This window comes from Xenopus laevis, chromosome 6S, assembly GCF_017654675.1.
Source record: "Xenopus laevis strain J_2021 chromosome 6S, Xenopus_laevis_v10.1, whole genome shotgun sequence".
Taxonomy (NCBI): Eukaryota; Metazoa; Chordata; class Amphibia; order Anura; family Pipidae; genus Xenopus; species Xenopus laevis.
Window position 1 is genome coordinate 51,524,194 of NC_054382.1, and position 24,388 is coordinate 51,548,581.

The following is a 24,388-nucleotide window of genomic DNA, read 5'->3' on the forward strand; positions in this document are numbered from 1 at the left end:
TTATTTCAAAAGGGTTTCCCTATAACATTCCTGAGACACCCACCCAGCCAGTCCTGGATAAATGGCCTCCCTGATTCTGCTTCCCATCTGTGGCAATAAATTTTGCTTCTGGCTTTTCCCTGACCCCTCAATTAACCCTTTTCTATCTTTCTCAAAACAAAAACTGTGGTACCGTGTTAGCCATTAGCAAAAATAACAAATAAAAAAAAAAAAAAATACAAAAAGTATTGTAGAAGTGATACCTATATTGGCTAACAATAAAAAAAATACATTACAAGCTTTCGGAGCACCATGGCCCCTTCATCAGGCAAAATACAAATAAAAGCTGGAAAGGCACAGCATTTGAAAGCTTGCAATGTATTTTTTTTTATTGTTAGCCAATATAGGTATCACTTCAACACTACTTTTTGTATTTGTTTTTTTTATTTGCTATCTTTCTCACAAACTGTCGTTTCTTGCCTAGGCTTCCCCCAGGCACATTGTATTAATTGCCTTAATTGTATTAATTGTACATTAATATGTAATTGTAAAGTTTCTGACCCCACAGAGATTATGGCATCCCTGACAACCTGAAACTTTTTCATTTATGGAAAATTTTGGAATATTGCTGTGAGAAAATAAAAAAAATAGACCCTGAAAAAGGTATTAAAGGGTTGCTTTGTGTTCAGACTGTAAATTTCAATATATCCCATAATATAATTGCTGCACAACTGAGCATTAGATTTCATAAAAACTCACAGTACAAACACTGATACTGCCTTCCCCTACTGCCTCTGCTTTTGCTTCTTCTTTACTTGTCTTTCTAATCTGTAATCTTTGTTCTTCCCCCATATGTGTTTTCTGCAAGTTTTACACAGTTATTCCCTTTCTTTTCCTCTCCATTCAATTCTACTTTTTAAATCTCATTTTTAGCTCCAACTTTATTATTCATGTACCGTTTCTGGCATTGCAGTCTATCTATTCTGTCCTCACAATCCTCATTCTGCTGACCTCCTTCTCTTCCTGTGCTTCAGATGCACATCGCCTTTTCATGCTGCTGCCGCGACACAATGTTTGCCCTTTGACCCCTCCTTCCCGAAGTCATAACGAGGCTCAACTCCCCTGCTAAATCAGCAGGGTCTAGAGCAGATAAGAAAACTTGCCGACTCTAATGTGCGTGTCTAGTTTGAGCCATGCAGTGAGTATCTGCCATTTTAACTTACTTCCAATTGAACTTATTCCAGTCTCATTCGCACTCGCACAACTCAAAACTGTATTGAGAGATGCGCGCAATGTAGATTGTGCGGCTCTCTGACAGCAGCAGGGGCCCACCAGAGATTGAGTACAGCTACCGGGCCCCCCACAAAACCCAAAGGCGCCGGGCCCGGGACAAGTGTCCCCCCAGTCCCCCCCTGATGGCGGCCCTGATGGTTTCTATATAAACCCCTTTGCATTTACAGGTATGGGGCCAGTTATGCTGAATCCCTTTATTCGGAAAGCTCCAATAGACTCCATTATAATTGAATTCCCCTTTTCTCTCTAATAATAAAACAATATCTTGTTCTTGATTCAAACTAAGATATCAGTAATCCTTACTGGAAACAAAACAATCTTATTGGTTTTTTTAATGTTTACATGATAAGTAGACTGAAGTAAGAAGATCCAAATTACATAAAGATCAGGTCCCAAGCATTCTGTATAACAGGTTCCATACCTGTACAGTATATGCAATTATGTTTTCTTTTCAGCAAGAGAAGGATATTAGGATGCAACCATTCTGTGAATAAATCTCATCACTATGGGGCAGATTTACATAGGGTCGAATATCGAGGGTTAATTAACCCTCAATATTCGACTGCCGAATGTAAATCCTTCGACTTCGAATATCAAAGTCGAAGGATTTAGCTCTATTCCTATGATCGAACGACCTGGGATTTTCCGGATAATGAATCTTTCTGTAATTTGGATCTTCGTACATCTACTAGAAAATCAAGTTAACATTAAATAAAGGCTGGTTTTGCTTCCAATAAGCATGCATTATATCTTAGTTTGGATAAAGTACAAGTTACTGTTTTATTAATAAACAGAAAAAGGAAATCATTTTTTAAAAAATTTTAATATTTGGATAAAATGGAGTCTATGGGATATGGCCCTTCCGTAATTCAGAGCTTTCTGGATAATGGGTTTCTGGATAACAGATTCCATACCTGTACTACATTGCCAGAAAATTCGTAGGAAACAATTGCATTGAAGAAACAGAACCCTGCTCAGTTTACAAAGAAAATGACATTGAACATGTCAGTATTTGTTCAAAAATAAATACATTGAGCTGGGAAAATATAAAATATTCTTTAAAAATTGCAGCTGTTGACCTGGTAAAAGCTTTTATGTTACAGTAGCCAACAGTCACCCTGTGTTATTTATAATACCTTTCGCTTTCCTCTGTCCCTTGCAGTTAATAGCTGGATTCATGATTCTCCATGGTTGTCTATCTAATGTGTAACACTGCCAACTCCCTGCTATAGCAAGTCCCTATCTATAATTGATATCCTTCCATGGAATAGGGTAAAAGAAGCAAGTGAAGAGTTTTGCTGAGCACTTTTAAATCCTGACATTGTCCTCTTATTTCAGTTTAAGTTATTGAGGGCACTGCAGAAATTCCAAGCTTATTTGAACTTGGCTTTTGAAGTTTTGGTTTGAATCAGATGAAAATAACATAAATGTTGAGTGACAGTGTTTGAAAATTGTTTGTGCTTCCTGTCAAATAGTCTTATGTAGGCCCAACATAATGTATTTGTTATTTTTTTTTTTTGGTGATGTTTTAGATACATTTTAGATGCATTATGAGGTGCATGTCTATTGCAGTCAACAAACGCCAGAATGCTAAAACTGGGGAACACAGGGGGTTGCAAGGTGCCAGGTTGCTGGTTGTGCTCTACACCCTGCACCTGATTTAAACCAGTACAAGGTGCAGAGGGCAACTTACAACTACCAATACCATGGAGGCAAGTGTGCTTGCATCCATACCATTAGTAACTGAGCTAAAATGTGTTTATACTGAGAAATTTGAGAACTACACAGTTGCAAGTACTAGAAATCGTGATAAAGATAACTATAAATGGTGTTACTTCTCAACGATGCGATATGTCTAGTTTTTTCTATTCTCTGTTAAGGCCTAACCCTTGGAACATCTTCAGGAACTGAGGCAAAGGGGTTGTTCTCTGAACCCAGAAGGCATTGACTTAAAATTACTTCCTCCTCCCTTTACTTCCTGGTTGGAAGCGAGAGGAATGTGGTAAGGTACCTGCTGCCTGTCCCAAATTAAGCAGTATCCTGGTTTTGGAACAGATTTTTTTTGCCATTGGGGTTCACGCTTCTCAGCATGGTTTTTTGGCATGCTATCCTGATATCTCTGTACAGAATAAGGGTGGCAGTGATTGTATCATTTATTGTAAAATAATTAAATTTTTTGTGATTTATTCATAGAGCCCTTGATTGAACATGCAAATGCTGCTCCTGAATACCTCTTCTTTACTAATTTGTATTTAACAGGGAAAGTCATTTTTATTCAAGGTGTTTGTAAGTGTAATCTTGGAAGTGAATGGTCCTGCATTTGTGCAGGAAGACGTCTCTGTAGTTGCGCTAGTGTATGTGTGGGACTATTATTCCATTCCGCCCCATATCACAAGGCCTAGATATTGCAGTTCATAAACATAGATAAGCGTTCAGCTGAAAATGAAACAAAGCTCTGACTGGATTCCTCCTTGTGTTTAACAGAGATAAACTTCAGTAGAGTCTCAGTGCTGCTCCTGGCGGAAGCTTTAATTGGTAAAATGCAGATTTTTTTTTTTTGATCAAGAGAGGATTACTTTTCTTATCAGTGTAAATCATCGTATTTGAAGATGAAAAGGCTGTGCTGAATTACAGATGCCAACATAGTTGCAAGGCATTTCAGCAAATGACATCTCAAATAAAACTATGATTTATTAGCCTACAGTGGCTAACATGGGTTTACTAATCTGCCATAGGTTTCAGTGCTTTATAAATTGCATAGAACAAATTGCTTTTTATATATAATTCACTGATAATATTCCTTTAAAATTTCAGCAATCATAATATGTAATACCAGCAGTGAAAATCAGAAAAGTGTGTAATATAATGTAGCTCCTTAAGAAATGAGAGACAGTGAACATGATTCTGAGACTGTCTTGGTGGTGCTTTTTCAGTTAGGCTGATAAACTGGCAGTGGAAAGATTAATAACAAGGCTCTGTCACTATCAGTAGTTGCTTGTCACTTCCCTTTAACAGCCCTGTCTGCTCAGCATGGAAATTATTGATTAAACCAAAAATTGCCATTAGTTTCTGAGCTGATCCATAATCAAAAACACCAGTAGACAGTAAAATGCCCAGCAATGAATCATGGATTTGTACTCAGCCATTTATATCACTGACACTACAAGGAATCAGTTTTTTCTGTATTGTACAGTAAGAAAAGTTACATTTTAGCAGCTACATACCTAGCACTAAACCATGTTAATGGGCACCCAATTTACTATTCATGGTTGTCAACACAACTGAATGTGGTTTTTTAAAAATTCTTTCAATTTTTAAGAGGTGTAATATACATTTGGGTAAAATAACAACAATGAAACAATCCTTCAAGGCTTGAAGTCAAAATATGCTGCCTGTAGTGATGGATTTATATTTTAAAAATCATTTCCCTTGAAGGAAGCATGTGAAACAGCTTGTCAGTTCTTGCCTGTCTTGCTTTCAATGTTGGTAGACGTAGCTAGCTTTTCATACTGACCTGAAAGTTGTGTTGATGCTCCCTATTACGTGCATATGATTGACATACAAGTGAGGTGACCACATTTTTCACATTTTACATTTTTTTGTGGTGTCAAAATTCACACATTTGCATTTTAATCACCCGATTTGAATGTAAATTCGAATGTTAGATTTATCACACCTCGACCATGGATAAAGTTTTAATTTGTAGGTTCGCCACCTAAAACCTGGCAGAGGTCCGTTGAAGCATTTGAATATGTTAATTGCCTTCTGGAAATTCAAGTTTTTTTGGAGGGAAAACTCAATTTGAATTATATTAGAATTTTTGGGTCAGGACTATTCCGTTGAATATTAGATGTTAGAATTTTTTCTTAAATAACCTCCCATTTGAGTTGTGAGTATATTCAAATTTATTACAGTAAAAAAAATTCACATACATTCAAAATTCGACCTTTGATAAATCTGCCCATGAATGTATTGTTCTATCTTCTACCAAATTCTTCTTTGATACCTGCACTTCTTCCAAAAGGAACAGGACTTTCATGTTTTTAATACTTAATAATTCTCAAGGTTTTGCTTTTCTCTTTACCAGCAGCTTTAATATTATAATAAAAGTCAGGCAGTTGCTGCACTGTAAGGGATCCACTTTTATGATGCATAATAATATTCTTTATTACCATGACTAAGTAAAAACTGTGCTGCACAGAAAAGAAAACATAGATACAATGCCATCTGAATTCCATGTCAAAAACCTGAGAGTCGACAGAGCATGTCAGTGAATTCTACCAACATTATTTCAAGCGTATACTTTGTATTGTAGAAGAATGACTCTATACATTGGATAATTCTCTAGCAGGCTGAAATGGGTCTGTATGAACCTGCCTTACAGCTGGCAGCCTCCTCTCTAAGAAAACTCTCCTGTTTTTTGTACAGGAAGTAATTTAAAATGTCTTATCTGGCAAAAAGTCACTTCTATAAGGTGTTTTTGGCTCATCTGATTCTCTGCGTGGACTGTGACAAAACACAGAAAAGGGAGACATTGGCAGCTATTTTTCATTTAAGTAGACGTTTTTACAAGGTTTTTACCTTGCATTGTGCCTGGATAAATAATTGCAGCTTTAACTTGAAACCTATTATCTTACATGGGGAAAAGCAGCTGAAATAAATATTTTACATCCTACATGTCACAAGTAATTTTTTTCGGATCTATTAAACACGGGGATGTCCATCCTATGGAATTCCAGCTGTTGTTTAGTTGGAATGGACATTGTGGGGGTTATTTATTTAAGTCCAAATGCCAAAAACCCAAAAAATTTGTGTTTTTTCTAACTAAAAAAATCCACATTTTTAGTGGAAAAGAAATAGAACTTTTCTTTCCTTGAGGATGTAAAAAGTCAGAATCTGAAAATCCGGCATCTCAGACCTGCCAAGGTTGTATATAAGTCAATGGGATAAAATAATGAGATAAATTCGGATTTTGATAAATAGTGTAATTTGACATGCCTAAGGTACAGTACACTCTTGTGCTTGGCTACCACTACTAGCACAGCCCTTAGCTAGGCTGATTTACAACATTGTACAACTAGTTAGGTATTGTATTATTCACTCACAGTGAAAACAATCAACTTTTGATAAACTTTAATCCTGTTTGAATCTATAGAGCTGGCACTATAGTATGTGCTCTATAATATATGATCCATGGCACTAGAAGGGTTAATGATTGTCACACAAAGGGTATTTTGAGAGATTTGATTGCCAGGAATACACAGACTTTGAACAGAAGGAGACATATAAAGCCATAAAAACTGTGACCCACTCAGAGATTCACAGAATTCTTATTTATTTTACACCATTGGTTTTTAGGTCTATTAAAAAAATGTTGTTTTCAAAGTTTTCACAAGGGTTACAAAAAAAGCATTTGAAGGGGGAAATTTGTCTCCCCATTTATGCGTTTTTACCATAAACATGTGAAAACACTAAACTGCCAATTGAATTTCATGATGTGTGGAAATGATTACGCCTGCCTTGGACAAATGCAAATGCTTTATAAAAATGTCAGCACTGTGTGGAAGAGATTGGCAAAGCTCAGCGTGAGAGCCAGATCTGAGGTGTTGCAAGTTTTTTCCCCATCACATGATACAGAACCACTTTAAGCTGTCAATTAGCTTTGTAGCTATCAACTGATTTTAGCTATTCCAGAATCAGTTTTTTCATTGTGCCGTTTATATCTGTCATTAAAAGCATTTCCTTAAAAAGGGTCGGAGAAATATTTACCACATTTAGCAATTAAACTTTGCATACAGTTCCCATTTAAAAATGTCACTGTATATTTATGTGGAAAAAAAGACCAATGTAAGGAAAAAACTGTTACACTTGTGGTGCAGAGTACACGTTCCAGGTCCTTTAGCAGGCAAACTACAGCAGTAACCAAGCAGGGGGTTCCCTATAACCTCCACTTGACAAGGTGTGAAATAAACTAGATGCTTCTTCCATCATTTGTATTTATTGATACTTTTGATCATTTTGTTTATTGATGCTTTTAATAATTTCTGTACATAGAGAGCTACTATACTCTGTTTCAGATACAATTTTCTCTGTTGTTCATTGCACTTCTCCTGGAAACGCTATAGGGTGCAGCAACTCTTGTGAAAGAGTGCTTCTCAGTTCTCGGAGAATGTAAAAGCCTGGAAAAGGTATGTGCAATCCATACTGTTGAGAAGTCAGCATCCTGTAGATTGGTTTGTAAAGTGATAGATTTCAGAATTGCTACTAACAACAGAAACTACACAAACGAGGGTGGTCACAGCAGGGAAGGCAAATATCCAGCCTTATTACTTTGCGGTAGGGATGCACCGAATCCTTTGCGACAGATTCAGGCGAATAACGAACCGAATTTGCATATGCTAATTAGGGATGGGAAGGGGAAAACATTTTTTACTTCCTTGTTTTGTGACAAAAAGACACACAATTTCCCTCCCGACCTTAATTTGCAAATGCAAATTTGGATTCCGTTCCACCAGGCAGAAGAATTCTGCCAAATCCGAATCCTGCTGAAGAAGGCAGAATCCTGGCTGAATCACAAACCAAATCCTGGATTCGGTGCATCCCTACTTTACAGCATTAACCTTCTTGTGATGATGGATGGTATGTTTTAATTATTCAGGCTTATCCTGCTCATCGCATAATTTGGTTGTTTTATTAGGTTTGTCACTTGGCTGCAATTTTGTGGAGGATTCAAACTATAATTTACAACCACAACTGTAGTGTTCAAAGTGCAGTTTCAGATCCAAGTCACTACAATGCAGTATTTGCATCACTGTTCCAGTGTACTTGGGGGCAAAAGGGGGAGATACACCATAATGTGCTGTGTGTCAAAATGACGCATGTGTATGATTATTTGTTGCAAGTATGTTGTGTGCTCCTTGATGCTGGCTGCTCTGGAAACCCTGGAGCTGGAAGGTTGCAGTAGCTCCAGGGTTTCCCAGTGTCAGTAGTGCACTTGTGCACAATTCACACAGGAGGCTGGATGGATACAGCAGTGCTGAGCTCAACTATGTGAAAGGGCAATTACGCAGCTTTGGATTTAAAGGAACAGTAACACCAACAAAAATGTATGTTTTAAAGTAATGAAAATATCATGTACTGTTGCCATGCACTGGTTAAACTGATCGGTTTGTTTCAGAAACACTACTATAGTATATATATATATACAAGCTTCTGTGCAGGGGCAACGTACATGATATTTTCATTACAATAAAACACTTTCATTTTTTGATGTTACTGTTCCTTTAAGTACTTTTAAGGGCATATTTATCATGCTGTGCATGGTGACAACATACACTACACATCAACAGTCATCACAGTAAAAGAACTGTGTATTTTGCAAGCTGTGCATTTTTAGTGATTGCATCCTTCTTTGTAAAAATCTGGTCATGGTGTTCAGCCATCACGTTTTTAACTAAATTATACCACTACAAGAATCAATGAAATCCATGAGATAAAATAATATCAGAAAGGATATTTTGAGTAAGAAGTGGTGTAAAACATGTAAAAATGGTGGCACGTATTAATTTGTATGCTAAGGGCATTTTTTAGGCCTTTGTGTTACACCATAGCATAAAAGCATTACACTGCTTCGATCAGTGTAGGACTGAGACACCAGGGGTCCACCAAAAACTTTAGACCAGGGGCCCTTCAAAAAACCATAGACCATGGGCCCACTCTTAGTACAGTACTATTATTCTTCCTCTCCTCACTCAACCTCTATTTTCCAAGTCTCTTTACTTTAAATACTATCATCTATTATTACATCTGTTAAGCCTCTTTGTTCTCATAGAAATAGGGGCTTCATAAATACCTGTGATTTTACACATTTTATGAACCTGTATCTCCTTTTTCCTGTCTGGGTACTGGGGTTATGTGATCTGCAGTAGGCGAAATGCCTATAATCCTCTGAAAAACCCCAGAGAACAAGTGTTGAATTTTACTGCGATAAGAATAACCTTTTAACATAGTATAATATAGGTTGTTTGCTGTACTAATCTTAAAATTGTGTTACCATCAGAATGAATAGCTATTAGCAGTAATAACATTGTTATACAGGGAATGAATGTACATTTTCTTTTTTTATTTTAAAGCCAGCTGGGGTTATATCTTCTCTTGGGGTCAAGAATGTTATAAAGGGGGATTTTCCCTCTCTTCAGGATATTGTGTCTGCCTCTCCATGTAAATTACTACAAAAAGCTCTTTTTTTTGCAAAGTGCAGTGTTTTCTTTGTATAGAAGCCAGGGATTTTCTGCTCCCTTGTGAATTCTGACTTGTATCTTAAAATACAAGCTGAAAGTGTTTAACCTATTGACTAATGTGTAAGCAGCTGCCAAGGCAGTGCATAGAATCACAAGCAAACGTATATATGATCATGATAGTGGTCAAGCAGGTTATCACACATTGTAATAGCTACCTGTGTTGCGCTTGCAAGTTATACTTTCTGCTGACAACTTTTAGGCAGTTTATGAAAATCTTTTGCAGGAAAATATTTTATAAACTGTGTATTAGTAAAAAAAAACATATTTATCAAAAGAAACTAAGTTGCACTAACTTGTTGTTTCTTATCTTCATTTTGTAATTGTTTTTTCCTCACTAGTCTCAGGGTAAAACAGTTGTCAAACCTGTCTGATTTTTGGCAAGACGTAAGTCAGGCAGGTTTAATGATGGGCCCAAAACATGGGCAGATTAGCTGCCAACTCAGACTGAAGGGGCCAAACCAGCAGCGTAAATCTGCCTACGTATGGCTACTAGAACTGTATAGTGTGGCATCAGTATGGACTTTACTCTTTACACTGAATAATTCATTTGTTTAATAATAATATTAAAGGGGTTGTCCACCTTTAAGTTAACTTTTAGTATGATGTAGAGAGTGATATTCTGAGACAATTTGCAATTGCTTTTTATTTGTGGTTTTTGAGTTATTTTGCTTTTTATTCAGCAGCTCTTCAGTTTGCAATTTCAGCAGTCTGGTTGTCCAAATTACCCTAGCAACCATGCAATGATTAGACTAAAGGCCCCCATAGACACAAAGATTTTTCTTTGATGAACGACTGATTTTAGTGCAATCCAACCACTCCGTCAAATTATCGTGAGGTTAGTGGGAATCGAACGATCATGCATCTAACGATTTTTCGCCTGACATCGGTCAGAGCCAGGTTAGAATATTTTCATCGGTTACAGTGAAATGTATCTATTGTCCAATTGTTTGCAGGGCCAAGAAGGCAACTACCCTCAGTTTTCCTGGCTTCAATTAGACATCGCTTGAAATGGTCTTTTTAGTTGATGGACAAATCATTTAAACATTTAAACGAAAAGATATTTTAAAAATCTTTACATCTATGGCCAGCTTAAGAGAATGGACTATTAATAGGAGAGGCCTGAATAGAAAGAGGAGTAATAAAAAGTAGCAATAACGATACATTTGTAGCTTTACAGAGCTTTTGTTTTTAGATGGTGTCAGTGACCACCATTTGAAAGCTGGAAAAAGAAAAAAAGGCAAATAATTAAAAATCTATAAAAAAATTAATAATGAAGACCAATTGAAAAGTTGCTTAAAATTGACCATTCTATAACATACTAAAAGTTAACGTAAGGGGGAACCAACCATTAAATAATAATAGCCTGGACAGAGACATACCAAAAAAAAAGTATAGTCTTATACGCAGGTCGCTTCTGTAAGATACTTCTATAACTTGTACACAGGTTGCTTTTCCATTAATGTATGATAATCCTTAGACTGAACTGAGAAATGATTTCTCTAAATTTTCTTCAGTAAGTCGGAAATTATATAAATGCGTGGCTTCTTTTTAATACATTACTTCATCTAGAGGTAAAAGAGTAGAATTACCCCTTTAACTGAAATGATGCTGTGGTTCTTTTCATCACCTGTGTTATAGAACACTAACTATATCTTTATGTGTTAAACTAATATAATTTTCATGTTTAATCCTGAACAGATCATTTTTAATATTTCCATGTATGATTTCAATAGTTATCATTTACATTTGGTGAAATGATATATGCAAAATATCATATACCTGTATACGTTTTTTTTGTAACTTTAATATTTGTAACATTTCTTAAAAGTCCTTAAAAGATTAAATAATACTGCTAATATCTGATAACTTGTTTAAGCAAGCTCCAGGTATGTTATGTGGACCACAACTGATTGTTCCATATAAAACATGTCTGCTTTTGTTTATAGTAGAGTTTTAATTGTTGTTCTTTGGTCCATATATGATAACCCCAACCCACCTGCAATATTGTAGATTAAGCCCTAGTCTGACCCACTCATGATTGCATACATCCTTTGCTTATTATATCTGTTTCCTTGTTCTTTCAACAGCATATCAACAATGACCACATACATGGAGAGAAAAAGGAGTTTGTGTGTCGATGGCTGGATTGTTCCAGAGAGCAAAAGCCGTTCAAGGCGCAATACATGCTGGTGGTCCACATGAGAAGACATACAGGAGAAAAACCACACAAATGCACTGTAAGGATCATATCTTTATAATGCAGCTAATTCTTCAGTATATGATGGTTATAGTATTTGAAATCAAAATAAGAGTATGTTTTGAGTAAAAAAAATCAACAAGACATATATTCAATGTTGCATATTAGCATAAAACAGAATAATATTTATTCTAACAAAATATACTCACAAACCCAGCATAGCACACATATCACAGATAATGTGATTTCTTGCAAGCTCTCAGACAGCCATACAATCTGTTCCCCTCAACTATGCAGAACAATGATTTGTTCCAGGAAATCATAGGCTTCTCTGCAGTCCCATTGTACATGTTATTTCTATGTCCTTACTCTGTACTATTGAGCAGCACCCAGATTCCGAGGGGTTCTGAGCAATATGCCAAGTGGTACAGCCAACTACAAATACGTTTTTGTAATACCATATATACTCGAGTATAAGCCAAGTTTTTCAGCACCCAAAATATGCTGAAAAAGTCTACCTTGGCTTATACTCGAGTCAGCTTAAAAGTTGCTGCTTACTCACTGATCTGAAGCATGCAGTGACTCCTCCGTGCTGCTGCCCATACTTCTCCCCCCTTGTGGCTTGATTTTGCTTCCGTAGCCCTCAGCCCGTACCCTCTCAGCCCTCCTCACTCACTCACTCCTCCCTCCTCAGCCCTTCCCATCTTAAAGGGGGTGTATAGTCAAATTTTTTTTTCCTCCATTGCCCTTGTCAAAACGAAACAAAGCGTTTTTTTTTTTAAATTATATATATATATATATATATATATATAAATATCAGTAATCTGACATAGAGAGCACAAGGGCAAAAAGCGCTTCTTGATGCACAAGTTTATATACATATTAGTCAGTATATAATGTATTATATACATTAGTCAGTCACTGCAAAACAAAACGGAAAGGGGCTGTTTACATAAGGCAACTGTAATTTTACTTTGCCTATTCCATTAGTTATATCCACCCACCCCACAGCTAGGGATTGTGTAACTGACGTGACTGTGTTCCTCACTATGCGTGTAAGATCAGGTGACCAACATTGAGCTGTCAATCAGGGGCAGGCAGTAGGAGATCGTGCTGTAGCTGGATACACGACTCTTATTAATTTGCTAACAGATGCTGAAGTGAGAGGAGGTCTGCAGAGGTAAATACTCTGTGAAATTTAAGTATATTGCTGGCTGTTTTTATTAAGTTAAAACCCCGCTGTATTGGTTCATCTATATGAGGGGATCGCTATTATGCATTTTAGAAAAAGCGACTTTAGATCCCCTTTCCCCAGGGCTGAGGAGGGAGGAGTGAGTGAGGAGGGGGAGGGGCTGAGGGCTAAGGAAGGATGATCAAGCCACGAGGGGGAGAAGTATGGGCAGCAGCACAGAGGAGTCAATGCATGCTTCAGATCAGTGAGTAAGCAGCAACTTTAAAGAGATTCTGACACCAATCTTTTTTTTTTTTTTTACCTGTCTATTGATAAATAATTTGGCATGCTACCTGAGAACAGAGAGCTCTTTACTAATGCTGCAACTGATTTGTGAAATGGTGCTCCTTATCACATAACACCCCCTCCCTTCTAGTCCTCGGTGCAGATAAACATAGTGAGACATGCTGGCAAATGGAGTTCAGATTTTATCAAGGATACTCACCCTTTGACATATTTTCATAGACATTTCTCTGGGTTTCTAATACTTTACCCTATTTGTATCCAGCAGTGCACCAGCAGAATGACTACCCTTCTTCATTAGAGTTTTAATTGTTTCTGTGCAATTATCTGTGCTGCTAACGCTTGTACACAAGATAATATGCCATGTAATTGGCCATGTCCTAAAATGAATTTCTCACCCCTAGGCTTATACTCAAGTCGCTAAAATTTCCCAGTTGTTTTAGGTAAATTAGGTACCTCGGCTTATACTCGGATCGGCTTATACTCGAGTATATATGGTATGTAATTTGTCATCAGGGGATCTAATATGTAAAAGATATTGATATATATGAAAGCAAGCATAATTATTTCTAGGCGTTTTAGCATTCCTTTAGCATGCCACCCAACATTTGAAAAATTTAAAGATAGAGATAATGGAGGTAAAAAATTTTTACCAAGCCCACTTTTTTTTGCAATCTAAAATATTTTTTTATACAAATTACAGGCATAATGAAAAAAATAGGGAATGTACTTTCAGTTAGAGTATAATTTAACAATGGTAGTACAGTTTGCAATAATTGGCTACATCATTATTCAAAATTCATGTCCTGTTTACAGTGCAATAGGTTTCAATGTCGGTATATATGCTATAACAGTTATTTGGATTCATAATTGTATAAATGCCCAGTATAAAGATAAAGAAACAATAAAAATAACATAAGAGAACAATAGAAAATAGTTGGAATGGAAACATCACCACTGTATCGGCAGTTGTCCGCCCAACCACTTGAAGAGTTCAGCAACCTCTTCTCCCATCAAATGTAGTTTGTCTTCAAGTGGCTCTGGCTTGTCAACACAATATTAAAAAAAAAGTCATTTCCAACTCAGACAGGTCTTCCAAGCACAATGTGGTGGAGTTGATAAACATGTCTCCCAACCCCAATTTGAAACAGTACCCTGGTCCCCCTCGCTAATGAAACCATCAACATTACATAAAAGTCTACTGCAAACAACCTCTTCTTCATTCCAGAAGGCCTATAGTAAGTGGATGACTGATATCCCAGACCTCACAGAGGATAACTGGGAGGAGGCAATAGAGAGAAGCTACTACTTTTTATACTCTATACGGGATAAACTAGTCCAGTTGAAATGGCTTCACCAATTCTATCTCACCTGTATGACTAAGATCTGTGGGACTTAATCCCAGCACAAGATGCCTCAGGTGTGGGTCAGAAGGGGCAAACATCCTATTAGACTTAAACTGCTAACACCACAGGGGTGTATATTATGGGTCCTAGATGATCTTATAAATACTTACCATGCCAGAATCAGATAAAGAACACTCTTATTCTACACTAGGAAAATAATTGCAATGGCATGGATGGGGCCTAAACCCCCTGTGCTGCAAAACTGGATCACCCTCGTGACTCACAAGAAATAGAGGCTCACAAAAAATATTTGACAAGAGTGCATGGTGGGAGGCAGGGCAGGGCTAGGTGGTCATGGTTTCTTAACATTAACTGGAATACTCAAAGCTGCTTCAGTTAAAGTGACTGCTTGGTAAAAACTCAGAAGTGGTAAAACCTTTGTCAGTAAGTATGGGGAAAAGCAAGACCCCTCACACACAAATTGGTACCTGCCTGGGGATTAAATTGACTGATAAACCAACCAATAGTATGGAGTGAAAATACTATTACATACTACTACAAACATAACAAGTTTTATGTATTTCTATGTGTTTTAAAACACTAAAAACTTAAAAAAAAAATATTAAAAAAGTCACCTCAGAGTCTCACCTGGCATGGTTCATGACAGGGCTTTTCAAGAGAGGTGAATTTACTCATAACTACCTAGGGCTGCAAGTTGGGGACCAATGTTTGGGACTTTCCCACAAAAAACAGAAGTGTTGGGAGGAATTCTTTTATAATTGGCTTTTTCCTTGTTACTTGAATCTCTGCTTTATACATTCATGGAATCTTTTGTGCCTCAGCAGTTGACCTAAAGAACTTACATTCTAATTAAAATCTATCTTCTACTGTTGTTCAAAATATACTTTAGTGATAAGAGAGTAGCCACTGAGAGCAGCTGTCTTTTTTTCCCAAGAATAATTAATGACAAGATATTTCTTACCTGCAGTTTGAAAGTTGTTTAAAAGCCTACTCCAGACTAGAAAACTTGAAAACTCACCTGAGATCTCACACTGGAGAGAAACCATATGTCTGTGAGCATGAGGGCTGCAACAAGGCCTTTTCAAATGCATCTGATAGAGCCAAGCACCAGAACCGCACTCATTCAAACGAGGTAAGTTGCTGTTTTCAGGTGATCAATTCCTTGACTTAATTTACAGCTTAATTTGAGTTACAGGTATTTGCAAATTTAGACTGCTTTTGACAATGCCCTTTGGATTTTTGTAGATCTTTGCAGATCAATATATGTCTCAACCTCCAAACATGCATTTGGTTTTAAAACTGCATACCCTCCACATGTATTACACTTCTTTTACAATACTTTCAATTTGACCTTTTTTATTTTATTTTAGAAACCTTATGTTTGCAAGATCCCAGGGTGTACAAAACGTTACACTGACCCTAGCTCACTCAGAAAGCATGTAAAGACAGTGCACGGTCCAGAGGCCCACGTAACCAAAAAGCAGAGAGGGGACATACACCCAAGGCCTCCAGCACCACGAGAACCAGGAAGCCTTTCACAGTCGAGATCACCAGGCCAACAGATCCAGGGGACACATGGAGAGCACAAGGACCTCAGTAATACTACCTCAAATCATGAAGAATGCCTGCAAGTAAAATCAGTGAAGACTGAAAAACCAATGGTGCGTAGCATTCTGTTTCAAATCAAAAATAACTGCTGGCTATTGTATTTTATAACTCTATGGAAATACCACATGGTTGCTTCAAGTGCTTTAAACCATGTGTTTTTATGTAGTTCAAAACATACAGTTAAATTGCTACCCATAGATTTAAATTGGAATTGCCTGACAAGTGCTCATGTCAGTGTTTGTGAGGTGATAGTTGTAAGAAAACTGTTGTTGCATGGATGCAATCTAAGTCTATGGGTGTCAGTTCTAGGTACATTTATAATGCCACATTTTCAGAATGTGTGTCTTAAGCACCCAAATTATCCCTGTGTGCCATAACTCTTGTACAGAGCAGTTACTGTAACCTAATAGGAAACGTAGAGAACTTCTGCTTGCAAACATAAATAAATGATCTAAAAAAATAGCAAAAGGGCTGCTTTTGTAAATTTGTTCTGATCTAGAGAAACTGAAAGCTGACATTAAATGCTTCGTTTTCCAAACAATAAAACACCTGGAATCTTGCTTCTATGAGTTTAAACCTAATTTTACATTTTAATCAGGATGTTTGACTTAACCTAACCCTCATGTGCAGGTGTATAACGAGATAAATGCTTTCAATGCAGTTTATTTTTTGCAACGTGGACAGTAAAAACAGAGATGTTCTTAAATTGCTAGTAGACAACCAAACAAAGATATTCAGTATATAATGCTGACTCTCTTTTGGCCTGTTCATCTGTATGACAACCTGAACTTGCAACGACTCAGACAAGACATTTTATTTACACACTATATGCTATTATTAAGACCTCTTAGCTAGTATTAACCAAGTAGTTTAATGACTCAATAACGTCTTTATTTTTTTTATTATACATTCTAATATATCAGGTAGCCCATCAGCACCAAATCACCCCAAAAAATGTCAAATATTTTCAAATATAGCAAATAGAAGATAGACTTCACCTGCTCTTTAATTCCATAAATAATAAGACACCCGAAATAGCTATTTTTTCCTTAAGATATTTTTCCTTCTTTTGATCTTTAGACTGTTAAAAAACAAATGTCTCCTAATATAGTAGAACAACCACCAATAGTTATTATAACTCACATGGCTTCTGTTTAGAAGAGATTGGAAGCAGAAGCATTTATTTCCAGATATTATTGTTTATTTCAGATAAATTGAATGTAAGGTACAACCATCCATATACAACTCTTTATACTGCATTGCCTATACTCGATATGCTGTACTTATAATCACAAATTAACAATGGCAACTTGTTAAATGAGCATATCTATATACTGTACTAACCAGACCACCTTTACTAATTCAATACTCTTCTGTCTGTTGTTCTTAAATATCTTGCTCACCTTTTCTAAGGACAGTGGTTAATAAGGTGAGGGGCTTTTATATTTTATGTTATAGGAATGACATGTTTCCTTTTTTCATTTTGTGTGCATTGGCAAGACATCACATTGAAAGATTGTTGACACTATTTTTACTGCAATTTGTTTAACTTAAAAAAAATAATACCAGTGAATAGATTCCTGAATTGGACAGAACTGAATTTGCTTTTAACATTTTCTAAACTTTAGGTAATCAAAACTCAGCTTCCTGAACTCCAGATTTATTTGCACTTGTGCTCTAACAGGGAGTGCATTTCTTGTATGTCTAATTTCTATGTACAATTATAAACCAGTTGCGTAGTTACACATTTACGGGGTTATTTATTAAAGTCTGAATTCCAAAATCTCGATAAATTCTAATGCAATTTTTTTGGGATTTCTTATACCGCGAGGATGGAAAAAGTGTGAATCGAAAATGCGGCATCTCAGACCTGCTGAGGTTGCATATAAGTCAATGGGAGAAGTTCCGAAGATATCCTGATCTGCGGTGTGTTTCGTTCAATAATTCAAAGTTTTCGTGGTTTTCAGGCAAAAAAATCAGAAAATAAATAGATTTTTTCGGGCGGGAAATCTGAAAAAATTGTATACGAATTTTCGTACAATCTTTTTAATTTTTTTTTCCTACACAGAAAATTTTCTAGAAAATGTATTGATAAATAAGTGGAAATAACCCATGTGGATTTGATTGGAGTATATTTCAGAAAATAATTAGATAAATTCAGATTTTGATAAATTACCCCCTTAACCCCCTTAAAACATACTTTGTTTAATAAAAATCCTTATCTAGAAAAGCCCAGGTCTCATGTATTCCAAATACATCACATATGTCTGCTGATTACAACACTTAAATAATATGAAACCATATAAAAATGTCCTCCTCTTCATGTTAATGTTTGTCGTTTTCTTATTTTTGTGTTTGAAATTTAGATTTTTGCTTTTTTGCTTTTAATTTATGTCCTGATTTCAGCAGTCTATCTATCACGTTATAATCAGAACCACAGGCATAGTTTTATGAATAGAAAATCCATTATCATCTCTTGAGATTGCCTCAATAAAATGAACTGCATTAAGTGCATGACATTGAAATTGAATTTTATACTAACTGCAGTACATGTCTTGACTAACCATGTAAAACAGTGTTACAGAGGGTGCCTTTAGAGAAAAATGTACAGACTGGAGCTAATTTGGACTGTTTCAGAGCTGCACAGTTTTGCAACAGAAAAGAGGCTCATCCTAAAATCCAACAAAGCATCATTTAGTTCAGGGCATGGTATTACAAGCTTTAGATTTATATACTGTAACTGTTTTTTTTGTATCTTTGAATCCAGTTAATTAACGTGCTTATTTTTGCTGAGGTATGAATAATATTATTTGCCTGATATATTTTCCTTAACCAGACATCTCAGCCAAGCCCTGGTGGTAAGTCTTCATGCAGCAGCGAGCAGTCCCCCATCAGCAACTATACCAACAGTGGGATCGAGCTTCATCTAAACAGTGAAGGCAGCATTGGAGACTTCAGTGCCCTAGATGAAACCCCAATCATGGACTCTACCATTTCCACTGCAACCACAGGACTTGGTTTGCACGGAAGGAGGATTATGACAGGAACCAAATGGATGGAGCAAATAAAAGTTGAGAAAATGAAACAAGTCAATGGGATGCTTCCACGGCTGAACCCAGTTCCACCTCATAGAGCACCAACTTTACCACCAATCACTGGAAATGGTAAGATGAAATGCTTTAAGACAAATATGTTTCATGTTTTAAGGTAAATGTGTTTTGCACATTAGGATGCCATAGAATAAGCTGTGTTGTCGTTGTGCCTTAGTCTTGTGTTATTGCTATATTATGTAACAAATTAGGCATTACAATGCCTATTTTTCCGCATTTTGCTGTATATTTTCCTACCCCCCATGTTTTGCAGTAACACAATGAAGTAACTGTTGCTAATCCTCACAGGGACTTTACTATATCAGTAAAGTACATTTTTCGCTTTGGTGCATAAAACACTTGCAGCACAGAATATCTTTTGCATATTCTGATGATTTTTTAGCATACATATGCTGCTTCTTTTTACCACTTCTATTTAAAGCACTACTCTATATTACTACCAGGTTATAACTCTTGACTGATGTACCTAAAATGATGTTTATTCAGTTAAAATTGCATTCTTATTACAACACCAACTTTGGCTTGTATTTCAAGCAGGTAGTAGGGAGTATCATTTACATAGCCAATTACAAAGCAATAATGTTTGACCATAGGAGAATGTTTTTGGTGTGAACTGATGCTGTATTTTTATGCATACATATTTTTATTTGATTTTAGGTGTGCAGCTGAACAGCAACATCAGTTTGGGAGGATTGCCCCCTATTCTTCCAAACAGAAATGACCTTTCTAGCATGGACATTACAGTCTTGAATATGCTTAACAGGAGAGATAGCAATACTAGCACAATAAGTTCAGCCTATATGAGCAGCCGCAGGTCATCTGGAATTTCACCATGTTTTTCCAGTCGAAGATCCAGTGAGGCATCTCAGTTTGAAGGACGAGTTCAGAATATAAGTGTTGCAGACTCCTATGATCCAATTTCTACTGATGCCTCAAGACGATCAAGTGAAACAAGCCAGTGTGATGGGCTACCAAGCCTCCTTAGCCTAACTCCAGCACAGCAATACAGGCTGAAAGCTAAATATGCTGCTGCTACAGGTGGGTCCCCACCAACACCACTGCCTAATATGGAAAGAATGAGCCTAAAAACTAGAATGGCTCTCTTGGGTGACTCAAGAGATTGTAGATTATCACCTCTTCCTTCGGTCAATGTCCCACGGAGATGTAGTGATGGTGGAGTAGGATCTTATGGAAGAAGGCATTTGTTGCCAAATGAACTTCAAGTTAATGGACTGCGTAGAGCAAGTGATCCTGTAAAAATGGTCTCTGATAACATTTCTAATACTAGAGTTGTAAGGTTCAACAGTCTTAACAATGTCATCCCTCCTGATGTCCCACCACCTATGGAAAGGCACAATTTAAGTCTTCAGAACTATACTATTAATGTGTATTCACCTTGTCCTCCTAGCATAAGTGAAAATGTTGCCCTGGAAGCAATGGTTATGGAAGGAGGAGTCAATTTTGATGATGAGGATTTACTGCCAGATGACATGGTTCAGTATCTTAACTCTCGGAACCAAAGACTTTATGACACTGTTGAAACAGACAAATTGCAGAATAATGCTGAAGAGAGAAATGGAAACAACTTTGAACAATCCCATGTGAACAGTAATGTAATAAATGAACAGTTCCACAATAGTGAACAAACAGGTCACATAGAAAATAAAAATGACCTCCCAATTCAGTGGAATGAAGTAAGCTCTGGCAGTGCAGAATATTCTCCGTCAAGATTAAAGTATGGGCACCGCTTTGCCACACAGCAGAACCGACCTTTTGGATTGTATAATAACATGATGGTCCAACAGCAAAATGTACCAAAGAGCGGGTTGCCCCAGCAAAGGAACTATCAACATCACACACAGAACAACCCACAAGCTCCCCAGCAAAACTTGAATCTTTATAATAACAGCAACATGTGGGGTGTTCAGTTAGTCAAGGGCAATCAGTACATTGATACCATAGCAAGATCATCACTGGGACCTTCTGCAACAGGAAGTCTTTGCAATACAGCAGCTCGAGGACAAAAGTTTACAACCAATGGTTTGCAAATGAATACTGGTCAACAAAACATTGGACCATCCACACATTATAGTGTGCAATCAGCTGACAGAACTGAAACGGTCACGAATGAAAACATCGTAAATCAGGGATTTATGCAATCGATGACAACTGAACAATTAATCTATGGTATGCATTTGCTGGGGGTAACTCGATCTAATCAGGCAACATCAGGACAGAATGGAAACACAACTGATGGAACACAAAGTTTTCTGTCAATTACTCAAAATGCTGGAGAGCAGCAGCCAACCCTTGCAAAGAATTTCCAGTATTTTGTAAACTCTAATGAAAATAACAGGCAGAATCTACATAGAAACAACCTGTTGTATCTGCAAGATCAAATATGTGACACCAACCAACACATTTTCAAAGTTAACGGTATTAAAATGGAAATGCAGAGTCACCCACAACAGCACTGTGCAAATGCACAAAACTTCTCTGGTCAGTTGTATGACCAAACAGCAACATACTCTCAACAAAGTATCAAATTAGGTTCTGAGTCTGGTATGGAAGCAAACTGTCTTTTAGAAGAAAGTAATGCAAACTCATCCAAGCTTCTTTCACCTGGGGCTAACCAAGTGACTAGCACAGTTGATAACATTGATGACAGTTTGGATGGAGTGCAAATCGATTTTGATGCAATCATTGATGATGGGGATCATGCCAGCCTAATTTCTGGAGCTTTAAGTCCAAGCATCTTCCAGAATCTCTCCCGTAATTCTTCACGCCTTACCACTCCTCGAGCATCTCTGACATTTCCAGCCATACCTGTTAGTACAACTAACATGGCTATTGGGGACATGAGTTCTTTGCTGGCCTCACTTGCAGAAGAAAGCAAGTTCCTTGCTATTATATAATAACTTAGGAACAAAAAGAAATGAACAATAAAGTAACTCATTTCTATGTGTGTACGTATTTCAGCAATTTCATCCCAAGCAAATGGGATGTATTCCAAGTAAATTCCTTTTATGGAATAAAGACTCAAACCCTAAAGTGTTATAGGGAGAAACAGTCTTCCATTTCAAGTTTAGATCAGTATTGTCAACCCAAAACAATGTTTCTTTTTAACCCAGCCGGGTCTGTGTTCATAGTGTAAATGCATGACATCTGTGCATGTTTGAAAAGGAAATCATGTTTAGATGCTCTGTTTTATCAAGTAGAAGAATGGTGTTTTTCCATTTAACAGGAAAGAAAACAGATCACAGGTATTGTTTTACAGAGACTTTTATTTATGCATTATTGCAATGGGGACAGCTAAGCTCTTAATTCTAGTCATTTGGGGGGGAGGGGGGTCAAATGAATTACCTATTTAAATCATATCACCCATCCTTGATCTATTTTCCTTTTTAAAACAAAAGCAGTATCCAAACGGAGACTGACAGGGATGATGTTTTAACGGGATCATGTGCTATTAATTCATGTATCCTTTGTAAAGAGAAAAAAAAACAAAATCTATATATGTACCATTTAAATTTATGTTCTTTTTGATGAGACATAAAGCAATTTATATTGCAAACACAGAAAAAGGAAGTGTATCCTTCAGAAATGGGCATCTTTTTAGCAGAGGCAATCATTATGTACAGTATTGCATTGTAGATTAAACAAGGCCAGTCCCGAATGACAATGCTTCATGCAGTCCAGCTATTCAAACTCAGAGATTAACTAAAGGAACTTTTCTTGTACAGAGGGAACAATCCACTCATTTGTATAACGTTATGACATGCACATTGTATAGGGAAGAAAGGTACTTGATTTGAGGCACTACTGTGGACACTGTTTTCCCAAATGTACATTTTGCTGCAGTTGTGCTACAATGAAATCCATGAACGGTACTCGTTTTTTTGTGTGCTTTAACAAATTACATTGATCGATTGCATTTTTTTTTAAGTTAAAGCTTCAGCATTCTGTCCAAGGCACAGCAGTGTTTAGCATGTTCCCTGTACGGGAAATGTATGTGCCTTATTTTGAGTTTGAAATAGGGACCAAGTATATTGCCAAACTGTGGCTACGCTACAGGAGTATAACATAGCACTGTAACTAATGTTTGAAGTCTCATTTCCAAGTTTTTTTGTCCTGTTGTGGGTTCATTTCCCACATTTTAAAGTAGCAGAATGACATTTGTATGTTAAATATAGTACTTTGTCACGTTTTGTTATGTTTTTTTATATTGAAATGTATACTCCATGTTTTTTATTGTGTAAATATATTGATGTATGTTAGATCTAGAACTGTAACGTTACAGGCCTATTAACCGTGGTCCAAAACACACATGCTACAGCTGTGGATTTAAAAAGAGTCAAGCCTTGGACAAGCCCAAAAGGATCTATAGCATTACATACACATACGTTTGTTTGTTTGTTTGTTTTGTTTTGTTTTTTTTGCTCTCAGAACCACTTAGCTTTTTTTTGTAAAAAAAATACAAAATAAAAAAAAGACCAAAAAAATTTCTTACATCAATAAAAAAAACTTTGTACTTAAACAGTGTTTTCTGTAATTTTTCTGTGTTTTCTGTGTACTTCTTGTGTTTTACTGCATGACCTATTGGGTTTGACTGTCAGCACGTGTTCTTTTTGTATAACTACCAATACAATTCATAATAATTTTTTGAGAGTTGGTTTTGTTAAAAAGAGTCTAAAACTCCATTTCATTACTATTATCAGTTTATATCACATGCAAAAATAAATATAGGAAAGATGCTTCACTAAACTGGACCTGCCTTTTAAAAGGGCGATTGGCTATAATTCATAAAACCATTTTCCATGAGTTTTCACAGTGATTTATTAGTAGATGAGTGTTTATTGTTAGTGTTTACCACTAAAAAGCCAACATTTTAGGCATTCACCCTTGATTGAATTTGCAGTAGAAAACTGACTCGCACAGAATATAGGAGTCATGGCAACTTTCAGGGAATCTGAACTGGATACTCATAATAATCAGGCAGAAATTGTACACAATAATTCCTTATGTCTAGGCAGTGTGAGCAGAATATGAGTATGGTCATC

General features: G+C 36.7%; 1 protein-coding gene across 6 annotated transcripts in view; it reads left to right on the plus strand.

The window, feature by feature from the left end:
* The window catches only part of gli3.S (GLI family zinc finger 3 S homeolog), a 165,332-nt gene extending 141,478 nt beyond the window's left edge, over positions 1-23,854 (plus strand). For all 6 annotated transcript variants that reach the window (XM_018269358.2, XM_018269355.2, XM_018269356.2 and 3 more), the window contains 5 exons: positions 11,660-11,809; positions 15,578-15,742; positions 15,981-16,271; positions 19,055-19,382; positions 19,986-23,854. In XM_018269358.2, coding sequence (XP_018124847.1) covers positions 11,660-11,809; positions 15,578-15,742; positions 15,981-16,271; positions 19,055-19,382; positions 19,986-22,243 — 3,192 coding nt within the window. In that variant the 3' untranslated portion in view covers positions 22,244-23,854. The remainder of the gene's footprint in view (positions 1-11,659; positions 11,810-15,577; positions 15,743-15,980; positions 16,272-19,054; positions 19,383-19,985) is intronic.
* The last annotated feature ends 534 nt before the right edge of the window (positions 23,855-24,388 follow it).